Source organism: Stylophora pistillata, chromosome 13 (assembly GCF_964205215.1).
Source record: "Stylophora pistillata chromosome 13, jaStyPist1.2, whole genome shotgun sequence".
NCBI classification, from domain to species: Eukaryota; Metazoa; Cnidaria; class Anthozoa; order Scleractinia; family Pocilloporidae; genus Stylophora; species Stylophora pistillata.
In genome coordinates this window covers 11,323,072-11,341,584 of record NC_142531.1, presented here as the reverse complement: position 1 = coordinate 11,341,584, position 18,513 = coordinate 11,323,072, and the positions used below count along the sequence as shown (strand labels likewise).

At 36.7% G+C, this 18,513-nt stretch overlaps 1 protein-coding gene across 4 annotated transcripts in view; it reads left to right on the top strand.

Moving 5' to 3' along the window:
* The window catches only part of LOC111322173 (huntingtin-interacting protein 1-like), a 30,904-nt gene continuing 12,391 nt past the window's right edge, over positions 1–18,513 (top strand). For 3 of the 4 annotated variants that reach the window (XM_022925237.2, XM_022925235.2, XM_088743282.1), the window contains exons 1-24: positions 1–208; positions 3,379–3,442; positions 4,126–4,268; positions 4,743–4,799; positions 6,127–6,210; positions 6,762–6,838; positions 7,562–7,623; positions 8,169–8,254; positions 8,596–8,650; positions 9,520–9,577; positions 9,753–9,828; positions 10,466–10,636; positions 11,558–11,616; positions 11,979–12,051; positions 12,654–12,695; positions 13,769–13,819; positions 13,916–13,967; positions 14,101–14,189; positions 14,891–14,938; positions 15,689–15,736; positions 16,350–16,406; positions 16,597–16,644; positions 17,522–17,638; positions 18,047–18,163. In XM_022925237.2, coding sequence (XP_022780972.2) covers positions 134–208; positions 3,379–3,442; positions 4,126–4,268; positions 4,743–4,799; positions 6,127–6,210; positions 6,762–6,838; positions 7,562–7,623; positions 8,169–8,254; positions 8,596–8,650; positions 9,520–9,577; positions 9,753–9,828; positions 10,466–10,636; positions 11,558–11,616; positions 11,979–12,051; positions 12,654–12,695; positions 13,769–13,819; positions 13,916–13,967; positions 14,101–14,189; positions 14,891–14,938; positions 15,689–15,736; positions 16,350–16,406; positions 16,597–16,644; positions 17,522–17,638; positions 18,047–18,163 — 1,809 coding nt within the window. In that variant the 5' untranslated portion in view covers positions 1–133. The remainder of the gene's footprint in view (positions 209–3,378; positions 3,443–4,125; positions 4,269–4,742; positions 4,800–6,126; positions 6,211–6,761; positions 6,839–7,561; positions 7,624–8,168; positions 8,255–8,595; positions 8,651–9,519; positions 9,578–9,752; positions 9,829–10,465; positions 10,637–11,557; positions 11,617–11,978; positions 12,052–12,653; positions 12,696–13,768; positions 13,820–13,915; positions 13,968–14,100; positions 14,190–14,890; positions 14,939–15,688; positions 15,737–16,349; positions 16,407–16,596; positions 16,645–17,521; positions 17,639–18,046; positions 18,164–18,513) is intronic. The other variant, XM_022925234.2, reaches the window with a different exon arrangement.

Below are 18,513 nucleotides of genomic sequence, written 5' to 3'. Positions count from 1 at the left end.
TCCAAGAAATTGGCGGCCAAGTTGACTTCTGCGAACGAGATATCTCGATGCTTATATTTTGAAAGTTTTCAGTGCTTGAAAACGTGCCTTTACGTGAATTGATCTTTTGTTTGACATGTTAGTTGGGTAAATCATGAGCGCCCCAGCACTTGGACTGAGTAAGAAGCCAAGCTTAACTCAAGAACGAGAGAAACTCGAAAGAGACCAGGTAAACTCTCAGCTCGAAAGAAAATATTGGTTGATTATCGGCAATTATCGAACGTGATTCTATTTGGGTGGCACGTTAGTGTAGTGAAATACTGATTTATGATTTGAGAAATCTTTTATGGTTTTTTAGCCATTTCATTACACATTTTACTTGAAAAGTTTCATTTGCGAGATTCGAGCCAGTCATTCGCAAATCAGCCTCGTTCAATAACAATGCCGAATGAATGATTTGCTTTGGAAAGTTATTTTTAGTAAAATGACGGGTTTACATTGTAACATTTTCAGCGTGATTCAAATATTGCACATGGCAACAACTGTTTTTTTTTTTTATATATATTTGGTACGCTATATGTTCACAGCGGACTGAACAGTCAACAGAATTGACGCACGACATTGACGTGAGGGTTAAGTGAGAGCGACGTTTGTAAGAGCTGTCAAGTTCCTTTCAGATTTGTAAACATAAGTGCTATCATCACCTTTGAATGAGGGCATAAAGAAACAACTCGAGCACATTAAACACGAGAGAGTGAGATAATCACGCGCTATTAGTAACATGCAGAAAAAATCGTTCATGACAAGCACTTTCCAAAGGATAAAATACAATTTTTAGTTGTCACAGTATGGAAAGCTAAAAAAAAAACTCACACTTTTAATATGTATATATAGCCCCTGACTCAGTCAAACAGGCACCAATTTATTTGCAGATTTGTAGCTACATGTTTCTGGTATCTTGCCAAAACTCTGAAAAAATCTCCTTCCTTAATGCTTTTTTCATTTACTTGATGAGATGATGTCAAATAAGAATTAACGCTTCTTATGACTTAAGTCACCAGATTAAGGGATATTTTAGTTGAATGAAAAGTTTTCTTGATACCATGGGGATTAAGAGGGCAGCTTTGAAATATAAATTTTTTTCTAGACTTTTCTGGCTTTCTAGAACTCTGGAACCAAAATAGTCTTTAAGATTGCCAGCCTTAATTTCCACAGTTTCAAAGAAGCTTTTAATCCAATAATTTATTCATGTTAGATTATTTTTCATGTTAACATGTCCTCACCAACAGTGCCAGTCCACCTTTCTTTACATAGATCACACCTAATCCAGAATTCTTCTGTTTGTTCTGATGTGAGACCAACACCCAAAATATCAGCCTTAGATACTTTTTAGGGTGGCCAAATGATATTATCAACCCAGTTGACAAAACCAAAGTATCATGTATTAAACTAATACATATGATGCAGGATCCTTTGCAGTAGATAGCGCTATTTATGCAATAACGAAAATCAGACCTGAAAAAAATCAGGCCTGTATGGGATTCAAACCACTGACCTCTGTGATACTAGTGCAGCGCTCTACCAATTGAGCTAACAAGCCAACTGGGAGCAGGCCGTTAAGTTGATTCGTAATAAACCTGTGATGATAAATTGTAGTCATCAGTTCCAGATACCATCCCATGCCTGACATCGGTCACATTACTGTTGGTTCTGAGTGCATTGCACCTCGTGACTCTGTTCGTAATTTAGGGGTTCAGGTTGATAGCATATTTAGTTTTGAGGAGCACATTAAGAACATTTGTAAATCATCATTCTATCATTTGAGAAATATTGCTAAAATCCGCAAGTACTTAAGCCAAGATACATGTAAAATCTTAGTCCATGCATTTATTAGTTCGAAAATTGATCACTGTAATTCCTTATTACATGGCCTTCCTAAGTATCTGTTAGCTAGACTACAGGCAGTTCAGAATGCTGCAGCTCGTGTTGTCACATTGACACCGAGGCATGTTCATATATCTCCTATTTTAATTAATCTTCATTGGTTACCAGTTGAGTTTAGAATAACTTTTAAAGTCCTTTTATTGGTATACAAGGCCCTTCATGGCCTTGCACCTTCCTATATTTCTGACCTTTTGAATTTTAAAACATACTCTAGGTCATTGCGTTCTTCATGTAAAGAATATTTAGTGGTTCCAAGAAGCAGATTGAAAACATATGGAGACAGAGCTTTCTCTATTGCAGGACCTAAATTGTGGAACGATTTACCTCTAGAGATTAGGAAATGTGCTTCAGTGGCAACTTTTAAGCAATCCCTTAAAACTTTTTTATTTAAGTTAGCATATAGTTTATGAGATTCGTTTTGTTTTGAGATGTTTTTGATTTATATAGTAGATAACTTAGGCTATATTTGAATTATATTGTGTATTGTAGATATTTTATATTATGTATTTTTATATTTTATATTGTAATTAGGTAGCGCTTTGGACAATTATTGGATTTTAGCGCTATATAAATAAAATTATTATTATTATTATTATTATTATTATAAATCAGATACAATGAATATATATGAAGTTCATTTATTTTGAACTGCGGTATCAAATACGTATGATGCACGATCCTTCGCAGTAGATAGCGCTATTTATGCAATAGCGAAAATCAGACCTGAAAAAAATCAGGCCTGTATGGGATTCGAACCACTGACCTCTGCGATACTAGTGCAGCGCTCTACCAATTGAGCTAACAAGCCAACTGGGAGCAGGCCGTTAAGTTGATTCGTAATAAACCCGTGATGATAAATCAGATACAATGAATATATATGAAGTTCATATATTTTGAACTGCGGTATTAAATACATATGATGCGCGATCCTTCGCAGTAGATAGGTCAGTGATTCGAATCCCGTACAGGCCTGATTTTTTTCAGGTCTGATTTTCGCTATTGCATAAATAGCGCTATCTACTGCGAAGGATCGTGCATCATACGTATTTATACCGCAGTTCAAAATAATTATACGAACTTCATATATATTCATTGTAACTGATTTATCATCACGGGTTTATTACGAATCAACTTAACGGCCTGCTTCCAGTTGGCTTGTTAGCTCAATTGGTAGAGCGCTGCACTAGTATCCAGAGGTCAGTGGTTCGAATCCCATACAGGTCTGATTTTTTTCAGGTCTGATTTTCACTATTGCATAAATAGCGCTATCTACTGCGAAGGATCGTGCATCATATGTATTTAATACCGCAGTTCAAAGTATATGAACTTCATATGTATTCATTGTATGTATTAAACTAAGTTAAAAAGACTCCCTGGTTACTGGTTTAATAACTTACTCGGTAACTAGTTTCCAAGTTTTCATAATTTTTTATTTTGCTTCATTTGCCTGTGCAGCAAGAAGCTATAGGAAAAGCTGTCAACAATGTTGAATCGGCAGTCAAAGAGAAACACATCAGAAATATCCTTTTCATGAAAAATGATGAAGTTTAGATCAAAGAGAATTATTTGGACCATAATAAATGGTTAACCCTTTAACCTCTACAAGTGACAAGAATATAATTTCTCCCTACAACATCACCCCTGAATCACACATTAGGGTTGTGAGATTATAAAGGAAATGATCAACTAAGGAAGCTCTTGATTGTTAAATAAATTCTCCTTTTCAACAGCTTAGGAAATGTTTAGAGAACAGTATGGAGAGTATGTACACTGATTATGTAGATGTAAAGGGTTAATATATACCTCTTACTAACTGAGTTCAAGCTCTGTACTATCAGTTATGACCAAATTTTTTCTGCTGAGATATATGGCCCAAGTGCACTTATTACACTACTATAAATATGTAGTCTGTAAATTATCATGTTGTGGGATGTAAATGAAAAGATGGATTTAGGGCAAACAGAGTTTGTAGCATAAAATGGATTTCATGTTCCTCATTTTACAAACCTGTACAGACAGCTGCTGTAACTAATACACCACTCGTCTAAATATGAAACTCCATCCACCGGTTGAATTGGTTGGATAAGTGTACCACTTCACCACACCACTGGATAGTAATTGATCCTCAGCAGGGAAGGGGGGTATCCATCTCTTCTATGCCCTGGACCAGGAAAGTGTAATGAATTTCTTAACCTTTCACATGTGCAATTATTGGAACATGGCATGAGAAAGGAGCCTCTATTTTTTGGAACTCATTGGGGCGGATGCCCCTCCCATCCCAAGTTATTATGTGTTGGAAGGCAATGCTGCTTATACACAAATTATTAAGAGAAGGACACCCAAATGTAAGTATCATACAGACTTGTGTACTTGTTACAAGATGGGTCATTGATATAAATAGCTTGTGTATTTATTACTTAAACTTCCAAGTTATAGAAAATGTTGTTGTTCATTGTGGCTTTGCAGGCTATCAAATGTACGGATGGCAACAATTTGACTTTGTTACCTGAAGAATTCTATCAGTATAGTGGTGAAAACACTGTGATCAATATGCAATTGATTAACCTGACTCTACGCTGTGAGACATAGAATTTAATATTCATTATCTTAAACTGCCATGTTTTACAAGTGTAATAATTTAACATTGTTTGATAATTGTCTACTTGAAAGTGTGGCTCATCAAGAATCATTTGTTCATGTGTTAATTTAAATGCTCAAAGAGAAATTCTGTGTCTCCACAACCCCCCTTGTATTTATGCCCTTGCTTGTAAGATTTCAAGATCACAATTTTTATTATACATTAATTTTTTTGTGCACAGGCTTTAAAGGAATCCCTTAAATACAAGCAGATGTTGAAGGACATGAGAGATTTCTGGGTACTATTGTTAACAATTTTCATGACAGCTTACTCGGGTTTAATTTTGCAATTCAATGAAAAAGTGTTGAAAGAACAGTTGCAATCATAAAAAGGATCAAACATTTTTTGTGTGTAAATTTCGGTTTTTATTGCTATTGTGAGTTAAATCAACATTAACCAGGTGCAGTTTACTCTAAACTCTCTGCAACATAATCCTTTTGAAAACAGGCACAGATCCTGCCTCAAGTTAGTGCCCTGGGACTTGCTAATGTTTGCTTAACCATGTCATTCCTAAGAGAGACGCATTAATTCAGGGCTCGACACTAACTTTTCAACTTAATAGCCAAATGGCCAGTGACATCTTGGATGTTTTTAGAGGTTATGACAATTTCAGTCTGTTCACTAGCTAAACTGGCTAGTGGAAATTGAAAACCACTGGCCAAAACCGAATTTCTACTAGTCTGTGGCTAGTAGGCTACCGTTAGTGTAGCGCCCTCTGTTAACTGTATTTTTCCTTACAGTTTCGCTGCTGAATCAAACTTTAAGGTCATGTCAATGCCATAATAGCAAATGTTTGGAGAAGTAGAAGTAGACATCTATATTTATACAGGATAGCCCCTAGAGTGTAGTAAACACTGGTATCAACGGGGGTCCTGTTACCCACCCATCCCACCCCAGGGGATGACATCCATCACACAGTAATCTTGTGCATGGGAAGTTAACTAAATTAAATTCTCCTGCCCCTAACCCTGAAGGAGATGGGACCTCCATTTATCTGTCCCTATCCGAGAAGACTAGAATATCTAATCATTTCTTGATGTTATAGATAGGTAGCATATTCTTCTCAATTATTTTAAGACCCTGAGTGTTGGTCCGGCCGGGGCTCGAACCCTCGACCTCTCGCACAACAGTCCAGCACTCTATCCATTGAGCTAACCAGGAGGCGGTATGGAGAACAGTATGGAGAATATGCTCACTGATGGTAGCTAGGGTGTTAAGGGTTCATAATTGTTCTGTTTTCAAAACACAGGGGAAGAAAAACTGGCAGAGGCTTTCTGTGGTCTGTGTCTGCTTAATTTGGGTTCTGTAAAATTTTTATGGTTATTTGACCAGTCAAGTCTCAATGTTTAAATTTTGATGAATTGAACTTGAATAATTATTTACTTAGAATCAATTGTCTTCACAACAATACTTAATAAGTTATTTTTTTTTATTAACTTATCAAAGTTTCACAACAGTTAAAAGGTGCTAAAAGATAATAATATAAAAATACATCCTCAAGTTAGTGTGACTTGATACTAATTAAAATTAATAGAAAATGTCTAAGTTACGAATTTCTTGCACAGAAACATTCAACAAAGGGTGGATATGGCTGGTTAATTCACAGTTACCTTGCAATCTTGATAGCAAAACTGGAGTTCCATCAGAAGGTTAAGCCTTATCTTTTTATAAATATTGTTATTATTTTCACACAGAGTCAAAAAGTAGTTTGTTCAGTTGTGTGTGACATTAGGAGATTTGTTATTTTTTTATTTGGTCCTGTTGGTACATGTTTAGTGTGGCAGTGCATTTGTGCACCTTTGTTAGTTTTGGCAAAGTGTTTGGGGTGCTGAGCTTGTAATGTGGTGGTCCCAAGTTCAAGCCCTTTCTTCTCAGATTTGTTCTCCATTGTCATAAGTTCAACTCCTTGACTGCACTTTGTATGTAGCCAACTGGTCTGTCTCCTGCTAGTTGGGATTTTCAACTCTATGTTTATTCACAATGTTTGTTCCCAATTTGTTTGTATTGGCCCTGTAAAGCCCCATTGAGGGAAGTGGTCCACCAAATATACATAATTATATTCTACATACTGGTACATGCTCATTTGAAATTTTGAGGCTGCTCTCAGCCAAATCTTTTTTTTTTGTAGTTTTATTGTAGGATTGCTTTGTAACACAGCCACAATTTACTGAATTACAATTATGCGATTACATCTTTTTAGAATGAAGCTGTTCCTGGTACACTTCGAAATAGTGAGGGTGGACCACTAGTCTATGCTGGAACTGATGTAAATGCTTAGTAAGTACATATTAATAATATTGGATTCTTCATGAAAGATTTTGTTCAACACTGCATTATGAGAGAGGCATTTGGGGAGGGGTTGGTACTCCTGACTCCCAGTTAAAAGGCTTGGGTTTGAGTCCTGGTGGGTTCTTTCTGTTGGGCTCCTATGTCAGCGACAAAACTGTTGATACTTTGATCTTTTCAACCCCCTATTTCTTCAGTTTTATCTCTTTTGCCCTTGCTTATTTATTTAATAACCTATTTGCCTCCTTCCCCCCCCCCAAACAATGTTGTATTGTGATTCCATGAACTTTTAGCCAACATTGAATGATTTAGAGTGGTACAAACAGCACTGTTATTCTTCACATAAATGCGAACTCTTCATACATGATGCATCAACTAATGGTGATGCTGTTTGTAGCCAAGAAAGTGTAACTTATTCTACCTTGCAGTATGAATGGGTACTTGTAAACTGTTTGGAAAACATGATGAAGCATTGGGTGGGAGAGGAGCAGGGGGGGGGGGGAAGGGAAGGGTGGTTTAACCAGCAATTAAGATGGAGTGGCAGTACTCGTGGTGCTCTGATTGTACACAGACTGGATTAATGAGCTCTGTTGTTCTGCTGGCCACAAGGATGCAGAACAGATTTTATCTGTGTGATCCGAATCAGAAATGGTCATTTATTTAGTAGAGTGACTATAATTTGAATAACTCCCAACTGTTTACCTTTACCTGTAGTTTTGAGTTGGCAGTGGATATCTTTGATTACATGGACACATTAGTGGATCTTGAGAAAAAAAGTAAGTCACCTTATATTCAATGGCATTATTGTCAATGAATTCTTCATTTTCCAGAGGACTTCTTGCAATATAAAAAATGATACAATAAGTTGCACTTCTAATTTATTAAGTGTAATTTACTGCTAATTAACTGGTTCGAGCGACAAAAGAAGTAAACACAAACAAAAAAGAGGTTCCCTGATAGAAAGCTGTAAAAATAGTAAGTTTCTAAAGCAGACTTTTCAAGCATTAGCTCTTTATCCTTTGCTCTGATGAAGCTTAAGGCCCGATGCTTGAACATTGACTTAACAAACTCTTTACAGTAGTGGCCAATTTAAATTATCAACCCAGTTGATAAAACTAAATTACCTTCTTGTACCCCCACTAATTCAGTGCCACAGTTTCCTTGGAAACTTGCTCCCCTTTATCCTAATGTAAAGAAGAGCTCATTAACTTAACCAGTATTATAGAATATGCTTCTTAGAAACCATGGCATTCTTGTTATGTATGACCATCTGATTTGCTGTCTTTCATTTGTTGATGTTATTGTTGTCTTTACTTGTCAGTCTTCAGCACTCTTGATCCATTCCGTGCTAATTCTCAACTTCAGGCTGTACAATGTAGGATTTGCCCATTCCCTGTAGTCGTTCAGGTAACTGTTACATGTAACTCAGCCTATTTCACTCCCAGAGGAGATACAAATTAAAGTGAATTGCACTCCTTAAAATATCAATACATAGTCAGGTTATCAGAATAGAGACAATCATCAACTAGCTGAGGGCTATTGTTGTATTTGATATTTAACACTAGATATGCAAAACTTACATTCAGATCATGACAGTGAAATAATCAAGAGTTCTTTGTCTATTAACTCCAAATAAAATGCATGTGGACCCTTTGCAATTTGTGATGGTGTAGTCTAATTCTCTGCTAAGTTATCACTCTGCTTATAAGATTTTTTGATAGTATTATCCCATTTTTAAATTTTTTCAGGAGTGTGGTGGCCTTTATGACATTGTGGTGGATTTAATGTATAAACTACATGCAAGTAAGTTGCATTGATTTATGTACCACATTAATTTTATTGATTTTATCCATTGATTTATCTCTGAACCTTTGTTCTTTTCCCATGCAGTTTAGAACCATTGGTGTTTTGATTTAGTATTTTCAATATATTTATGTATTGTTAAGTGTCAATTTCATCCCACAATTTTGTCCAGATGATCAAACTATCAATTGTGCATTATCCCAACTTGTTATCAGTTGACTATTCTTGGGTTAAGAGAGGGGTGGGTGTGCTGTTGCTCAGATATGGACATTGATCTTTAAAATCCTTGGCTTACTTCATTCACTATACTTTTTCACACTAGAATTGTATAATTAGATAAAATTTTGCATTCTGATTGCAATTGGTTAACAAAGCAAGGTATTTAGCATGGAATTGCAGTGGAGAGCGATACTGTTTCACATCTCTTGTTTTGTACTCAGGATATAAACAAACAATATTATTGCTGTATTCATTTTTTTTCTTATTTTTATTCAATTAATATGATATATAAGGAAAATCCATTTAACCTGACCTGTGAACTCAACGTTAAATTGCATTTGAAAACCAACATTGCACCCATTGCTTCACAATTCATGCAGTTTTCGCTTGCAATTTAACACAAAATTCTCTCTGCAGGTAATGAATTTTCCCATAATATCTCAGTGAGACATACCCATCAGTATGGTTATTAAATGGAGAAGACTGTGTTCAAGGAGAGAACTGTCATTGTCAAGTAGTTTCAAACTGTTCAAGGCTAGATTGAAGTTACTCATATGATTTTCGTTGAATTGTAAGGAAACTCAGATTCTAAGAAGACACTGTTTTTAGTATTTGATATTTTATGTTTATTTGATTATTGTTCCTTTTAGACTTACCAGCAGACACTCTGACAGGCCACAGAGAGAGGTTTTACTCTCACTTTGCTGAGTAGGTGTTTTATGTCCTATTCAATTCCATATACATGTACTATTTCTATTCAAGTATTCAAAATATAATTTTTGACTGTATAATTCATGGTCAAGTTCCTGATAGGTATATATTAGTTAACTGGTTTTTATTCTTTTCAGTGCAATTTATGTAAATTTATTTTTTCAACTTTCAGATTGAAGAAATTCTTTTTTGATGCTGGTAATATGGCTTACGTTAAAGCTCTGGTTCCTATTCCAATGTTACCTCAGGTTAGACAAATATTATTGTATGTTGTTCATCTTTCAAGAGGGAACTGTTGCTTTAAATAATCAGAAGAAATTTCCTAGCCTGTGATTCCTTGTCAGAGATACGGTTTGGTTTGTAAACAGGCTCATAAGGACAATATCACAGGACAGAAAGATGTAAAAAAAAAAAAAAAAAATCATTACTTTTTAAACAAAGAAATGAAGCTGTGACACGAACCCTTTCCCCCCATCCCCCTGTCCCCCCTCCCCCTCCCCATTCCCCTCCCCCCTTCTGCCTTTGCAATTGATATTGTTTCTCTGCTCTGGGAGAATATGTTTGATTTCTCTTCAATTGTAGTAACACTCTCAAGATATCATCATTCAGTAATTCTCTTCACTGTCTGCTATACAATTGTCATGGTGTTAGCTCAGAGAATTTGATATTCTATGTAGTAATAATCCCCTAATTGATATTTTTCTTTATTCTCATCACTTGTCTGCTTGGTATTGTATTGATGTTGTAAGGAGAAAATCTTGATCACTCATGGGGTTAAAGCCATAGGGTAAAAACATGTTGATTTTATAAGGATGCAATCCTTTTTGGTCACTTCTTGGAGTGAAAGGGTTAAGAACTTGGTGTGAACTTTTTTTTGTTCCACAGAATCCTCCTTCTTTCACATTATCTGACCCCAAGCCAACTTTGGCAAGATCCACAAGTGAGGAAGGGCCTCGACGAAAGTCAACTCCTGCTGAAGATTTCAAGCGCCAGAGCCTAATGGAGCCACTTAATATACCTGTTACAACTGAACCATTACTTCAGACAACTCCTCAGGTAAATAAGCATTTAGTGACTGCATTCACTCTTATAAGAAGAATGTAATGACAATGGCATAATGAGGTATTGATTAAATTTAGTATCAACAAATCCAGCTCTTTAAAATACAGGCAAAGTGATAGAATTGAACTGGAATCAGATTTTGGAAGTGAACTGGAAAGTCACCACTTTTTTTATTCTTTAAATCAAAATGCTTTTGCTTGAACTCTGAGATTCATAGCCAAGTTACCTGCTACATTTTCTACTGCATGGTTTCAACAATGCATGTTGCAAAGAATAAAATTCATCAAATTTATGATCACCACTCAGAAACTTGTTCTTCTGAACTCTTTGAAAAATAGTTTCTGATGTTTCTGCACTTGTAATTGCTAAGCAAGAAATATTATCATTGACTGTAATATGAAGAGCATTTTTCATATTTCTCAGTTAGTGCTGCCACTATGATTGGTCAATTTAGCAGGCTGTAATTCACGATATGGCCTGCTAAAGTCAAAAGTTTGTTTGAATTGCAATTTTCTCCCCTTATTTTAACCCAGAGATGTAATAAATATATATTTTTAGTTAGTATCCTTACCTTTTTGTAACTTTGTTTTTTCTGCTTGAATGTGTGGCCTCAGGGCTCAACTTACTTAACTTTTCAACTTACTTTTCAACTTACTTAAGCCAAGTGGCTAGTGATATCTTAGATGTTACAATATTTTCAGTTTGTTTACTAGCCAAACTGGTGGGTGGAAATAAAAAACCACTGGACAAAACTGAATTTCTACTAGTCTGTGGCTAGTGGGCTACCGTTATTGTTAAGCCTTGGCCTGCATGCGTCATGCTTGGACCATTAATTGGAGTGCAAAAAAACTCAGTTTGCAACCTACAGGATGGACCTTGAACTTGGTTAATAAGAGGTATCTATTTTTTTCGTAGACTCCAGAGGCTGATATTTTAGGAATTGACTCTTCAAATGGCCCTGCACCTGACAACAGGTTTGTTTCTACTTTTGAAATCTGAAGCAAGTATACGGATATTTAATAGTTGAAGGTTTGTACCCAGTCATGAACTAGTAAAAAAGTATGGAACAATGTTAACTCTCTTTGAAAATTCTCTCAAACTATTTTTAAATATTAATTTTTAAATTGTTCCTTGACAAATTTGGGTTTTATTCCTCCTTTTCTTTTAATTATTATTCTGACTGAAGACTGGAAAAAAGTCTGGGGAAAGTTTTGTTTGTTATGAATGAACCATTTAGTTGTATTGGACCAAACTGCATAGTGTAAACTTACATTACAAACACAGTGATACTTTTTCAATTTAAGACAACAATTTAGAATGTTTTTTTCCTTTCTAGGGACCTGATAATCTATCAGTTGCGACAAGAGATTGCACAACTAAAGCTGGCATTAGAGCGTCAACAGAAAGATGTGAGTAGTTCTGTAGTATTCAGTGACCAGGCTCATACTGCTGTAGGTAAACTTTCCCCCTAACAGCTTCTTTCCAAATTAAATTGCTATTATTCTTGGTTTTGTCATTATTATCGTCGTTAGTATTATTATTTTTTTACCATTATTACTACATGGTGAAAATGAAATTCTTCAAGATCAGGGAAAAGTCAGTGTGAGTGAGAGAAAATTTACTTCTTTGAAAGAAGTCAGGAAAAGGAAAATTGACACAAATTTATGTATCTCCACAACTTAAAAATTTAATATTCTTTGTGAGAAAGTGCAGTTTAGATTGCCTTGGTATGACTTACTATCCCTGCTCTTTCACCACATAGCTTGTTGCTTATCCTACACTGTTTGTTTGATATGCCTGATCCTCATTATCATTTTGTGGTAAAAGTGGTTGAAATGGCAATGTTAGCTTTACTGCAGCGTTCTAACCAGGCAGTGTTTATTTCATGCTGCAGTCTAGAGGCATTTTGTGATATTGGATAATGTTAATCAAGAAATAACATGGTTTCCCCTCCATTTAATTTAACATTTATTAGATTATTAATCTTTTTTTTTACACTGCTTGTCTCAAGGCAAAAATGCTTGAAGATTCTTTACGCTCCCAGATAGCAAGGGTAAGGGATAAACAATTGTAATTTAATGTTTTATATTTGAAAGTATTCATTTCAAAGTACTGATGTGATCAATGACATTGGATATATATTGAACAATAGCCTCTATCTGGGCAAAACCATGCATGGATATTTGGCTTTGGATATTGTCTGTTCCATGATATGGACAGTTTGGGAGAACAAAGCTTGAGGAAAACTGTGAGCTTTGACGAGCAGACAATGCCCTAGGACAAATAGACGAGCATATTTTTACAACAAATGAGGCTATTTTTAACCGCCTCCCGGTTAGCTCAATGGATAGAGTGCTGGACTGTTGTGCGGGAGGTCGAGGGTTCGAGCCCCGGCCGGACCAACACTCAAGGTCTTAAAATAAATGAGAAGAATATGCTACCTTTCTATAACATCAAGAAATGGTTAGATATTTTAGTCTTCTTGGATAGGGATGAATAAATGGAGGTTCCGTCTCCTGCAGGGTTAGGGGTAAGTGACGTTAATTTCCCATGCACGAGATTACTGCGTGATGGATGTCCTCTCCTGGGGTGGGATGGGTGGGTTTGTTGGAGCTTAAACCTTGTAGGGGACCCATGTCCTATTGTTTCTGCTCCTGTACTTGGTATAAATCCTCAAATAAATGAAATAAATAAAAAATATTTGGCAACACAGGTGAAAAAATGTTTATGAACAGATTATTTGTTACGTGGTATATGTTTTGAATGTTCTCTGTCAGGACTTTATGAACAAACAAAATTTCCCTTCTTCTGCAACAACCATAAAATGCTCTTTCACCTTGGATTAAGTTGCGAACAAAGACTTATCGTAGTGGATATAAGGTTTGAAAATTGGGGAAAATAAACCAGTTGATAATAGTTATAAATCCCTTCTGGCTTGCTGGTATGTCAGCTGATAATGTCTGGCTAAGAAATTGTCCTCAACATTTCAAATTTTCCCTCAAATCATGGTTTCTTGGCCAGATATTTATTTTTCAGATGATCTACCAGCCATAGACATTTTCAGCCGATATAGAAACCACCTGGAGGGGTTTATTTACTAAATGTTGATTTTTTTTGTGTGTTTAGCTGAATGAAGAACTAAATGAGTACAAGACAATTGCAGAGAAAGCTTGTGAGGTACTGAAGTTAGATGGTTTATTTTCATTCTTGTGTTGCAAGTGTTAGCATATTTTAGGTAGTTGGGGTAATGTTGAGATATCATTTCCTTTGTAGGAGAATGTTTCATTAAAGAAAGACCTTGAGAGCAAAGAGGATGACAAGAAAGGTTAGTTGGCCATTGACTTTGAGAGAGAAATGCAATGTTGAGGATAAAATGTTTACTTACATACAAGTCATATTGATTCGTTTCTTATTTAAAATGTTATTGCAGTTCTAATGGTTACTTCAATCCATTGCAGATCAGAAAGGTCCAGCAGAAGAGAAATTTAACAAACTCAAAGGGATTTACAGTAAACTAAGAGAGGAACACATCCAGCTCCTGCGAACTGTACGTTGATTTAGAGAGAAAAAATCTGAGTTGATCTCCCACTAAGCTACAGAGAACTTGTCAGTACATTAGGCCCTATACACTAGATTCAGTCATATGAAGCATTCTTCATATTGCAGTGATCAGCAGTGTTGAAAGTATTGTGTGTCAACTGGACTGCAAAATTTTATGTTCTTGAGTTTGATTGATTGTTTGGGGTTCAGTGCTTTTCTTTGTGTCATACTCGTGACAACAGGAATAACATCTTTCTGTTTTCAACAACCCAGCTGAAAAATTACCATCGTTCTTATATAGATTTGCATACAAAAAACTCTCGACATCATTAATCCTGATGGTTGTCTCAGAGGGACCTACACTGTAGTTCGTGGCTAAGCTCATAAATGAGTTCTCTGTTGCTCAACCGTAGAGCATCAGGATGGGAAATCAGAAAATGTTGGGGATGAATTTCACGAGAGGAACTTAGATCTTTTTCTTTCATCTCGTGTCCATGACATGAACATGAATGGGTATACATTTGTCCAAATTTAGGAACTTCATTCTACTCGTGCAAAAATTATCCTCCAATTAAATGGGTTTTTACGTTGTCTTAAATTCACCTGTCAATGCACATGTAAGTCGTCGATCTAACAACACTTACCAACTGTCTGAATGTTGGTATGGTTGATTGTGTTCAGAGTGTTATTATTTTGTCTCTTAACCAGAATGCCGAAGTGAAGCAAAAATTGAATGCTTCAGAAAAGGATAAAGAGGTATGAAAGAAAATTATGTGATAGGCTGAATTACACAGGCATTCTGTTTGGTTCTTATCGTTGATCTATTGGAGAACAGGGCTGGGTTGTTCAAAGATGGATTAAGATAACCCAGGGTTAGTGTGAAATTTGATTTTAGGTCTGAAAGCTTCATAAGAAAATTCAGTGTAATTCCATTTGTCTAAAATTTGATGATCGATTGTTCTAAAAAGAATTGGGAAAATCATTCCAAAACTGCTTTTGAACAGAGAAATATAGAAACCGGGATTAAAATTTAACCCTGGGTTAGCACAAATCGGCCTTTGAACAACTGGGCGCAGATGTATAGATGACGTCACAGTGCTGTAATGTGTTCGCTAAGACAGAAACATACATAAATTAACATCGTTACAAGTGCAGTAACAAAATTTTGCATTTTTATCTTTTAAAAAGTACATTCCATGTTGCCGTGGGTTTGTTCAGTAATAGATGATAGAAGATGTCAAAATGTGGTAAAAACATCACTGATACACTGCGCTGCACCTCGTGTGCCACTGTTTTGTTCTTGTCACATTTTGACTTTATCTGCGATCTTTTACTGAACAGAACAAGAAATCTGTTTGTTAATTTGATACATCGACTTTTCCAGTAACGTTCTATATTGCATATATTATAAACTAATCGCAATGTTCAAGCTTTTCCCCATCACGGTATTGCACCGTTTCATGATGGTTCATTTGTTAGTTTGATTTTTACCCTTCTTGTTGTCAGGAATTAAGTCAAGTAAATGACAGGCTTCAACAGGAAGTAGATGATAAGGTACAGTTTTATCCTTTGAACAAAAGCAGCGATAATTGAATTTCACGAGCGAGTCGTAATATTGCACTTGTGGAAGATCGCTTCCCACTATGTTGGCCATGTGATTACAATGAGAGGTTGAAGCTTGGACTGGTTCATTTGTATTCTCCGACGAGGCACCTATATATTACAGTTCCCGATCATTGAAAAAATATGATTAACCCTAGAACCCTTAGAATGACCAGCATGTAATTTCTCCTTACAATATCACCCCTGAATCAAACATTAAGGTCACGAGAATAAAGGAAATGATCACCAGCAAAAGAAACTCTTGATTGGGAAACAAATTCTCCTTGTTAGCATCTTAGGAAATGCATTGACAACTGTATAGGCAATATGCATACTGATGCCAGGGTGTAAACTGTTGGATAACTTCCACTGCAATATGACAAAATTCTAGGGGGGAGGGGAAGGAGGGGGGGTTTTGAACTCTTGGGCTTCTTTTCGATGTAGATGGAATGACAGTGGCCGAGTAGAGACATTAGAACAATTGCCGATAGTCGTAACACATGCCCCAAGGCACTTATTTTTTTTAGCAGTCGTTATCTCATGAAAGTGTACGTTTTCCTTACAGTCCACAGAACTTCTACAAGTGTTTCAGAAAGCGGAAATGGCTGAACAGGATGGCAAGGTAACTGAAACATACTGAATTGGCAGTTTTAGAATAACTTAGAAAGTCTGCCTGTAAACAGTAACCTGGTTAAGCTTTTAGTGTGCGACCAAAAGTACTTTTCCGCTGTTCCTCAAGAAGATAACCCATCAAACGTCTTTTTAAAGGAGGAGGATGAATGATCAACTTAACGCTTGGCTTCTGTTTTCAGAGAGCGGGTGATGAAATTGAAAGACTGACGAAGGAACACGATGAAAAGGTATGAATTACAGAACTATGATGTTGTGTCTTGTGGTTGAGCTCTTGCTTTTCAAACCGCTTCACACAGTGATAGGTTGCGCCCCCTTATAAACTTATAAAATTCAAACTGAGAACCAATAAGGACTCGCTTAGTCTTGTTTCCTCGATCATGAGGCAGAGTCGGTTTCACCGGAAATCTTTTGACTTTGTGATTTTTCCCTTGTCAAGGCTGTGCTCCAAGAAAAATTGAAGGGAGCCCAGTGTTCTGAAACTCTGAAATCCAGGGTGCCCAGCATATGCTTTTTATGAAAAAACTAAGATTCCTTAGTCACCCAAGAGCAAAAGTAAGGCGCCAGAGGCCACCGGGCGCTGCCAGACCACAGCCCTGCTTGTTCTGATTTCTTTAGCTTCTCACTAGGACGTAATTCCGTATTTCCTTAAATAAGCGCCCCGGTGCTTATTTAAAATTTCAATTTAAAGGAGGAGCGCTTATTGTAATGAGGGTGCTTAATAGAGGGGGGAGGGGGGGGGGAGCGCTTAGTGGTTACATCTTTGATAAAATACACTACACCATTATCCACGTAGGCGTATACATAAATAACTGGACGTGCAAGCAAACTACTCTCCTGTACTGATTCCGCTGTAGTTGAAGCTTTAAAAGATATAACTTAAGTGGCAATCGAAACAAGTTTTCCGTGTATCCCTACTCATTGAAGTAAAAGCGAGGGTGGATAGGGGAGCTTATTCGAGGGGGGCCCTTGTTTGAATTCATGGGAGGCTCTTATAAGAGTGTAGGCGCTTATTCAATGAAATATGGTATACCTAAATTATGAGCTGAATTGTGGATGAATGCGACAATATTTAAACTCACTTTGCTTATTTTCTTCCGTTTGAAGATGGCCACGGTTATGGGAGAGCTCCAGGTGTTAAGAAAAGAAAAAAAAGAAATAGAAGAAGCCAAGAAAATGGCCGAAGAACAAATAGAAGCCATGAGAAAAGATCATGAAGAAAAAGTATTGAATTATTTATTTACTTATCGTTGTCTCTTGCAAAGCGAAAGGGAGATTTCGAGATTAATAGTATAGCTGTTACCGCTGACTCTCCTAGTTCGAGTGCTCACAATAGCCAATCAAAGGAATGAAAAATGCCTATAAGAGCCAAGGGGAACTAAAAATAAAACCGACCAAACTGTCTAAAGCGCGGGAAAACGCGGCGACCAAGTCGTGGTTGGTGTTAGTTTTGCATCTGATTGGTTGAGAGAGTGGCGCGATTTTTCTGGACCAATCAAAGAGCAAAGTAAGCAGGGCCAATGCAATCCTGGATCCATTCGACACTCAATTGAAAATTGCTCTTTTTATGACTAGCCGCTGCAATTACACTTAATCGAACTGCACTCCATGCTGCCCTTTTTCGTTCCTTAGATTGCAACACTTAGCAGCGATTTATCGAATTTTCGGAAGAGCTGGACGGATGAAGAGCTGGCAAAAAAATCAGCGGAAGAGACCATTCAAAGAGAACGACAGGAACATGAAGACAAGGTCAGTGGTGTTACACTATGTTGTTCTTTTTTAATTGTATGAACGGTATTCCCAAACTCCTTATGCTCTGTTTGTGACTCATTGAGAACCTTGGGCGAGCGAGTAAAAAAAAGAAATAACAGCAGCAATCGTGGCCCGCGAGCAGGCCCTCATTATCAGTGCTTCGGCACGAGAGTTTCTTTGCCCGCACGAGGCCTTGAGCAACGCGAGATGGCGAGAGATCTGCTCGGGGTCTGGCACTGAATATTTATAGTTTTAGATCCTCGTTTGGTGTGTTAACCGCAAACTTCAAACTGCGGGTAGCGGTTCGAGGCTAGAAGTTAGAAGGTTCGAAATATTTAGCTTTTTTA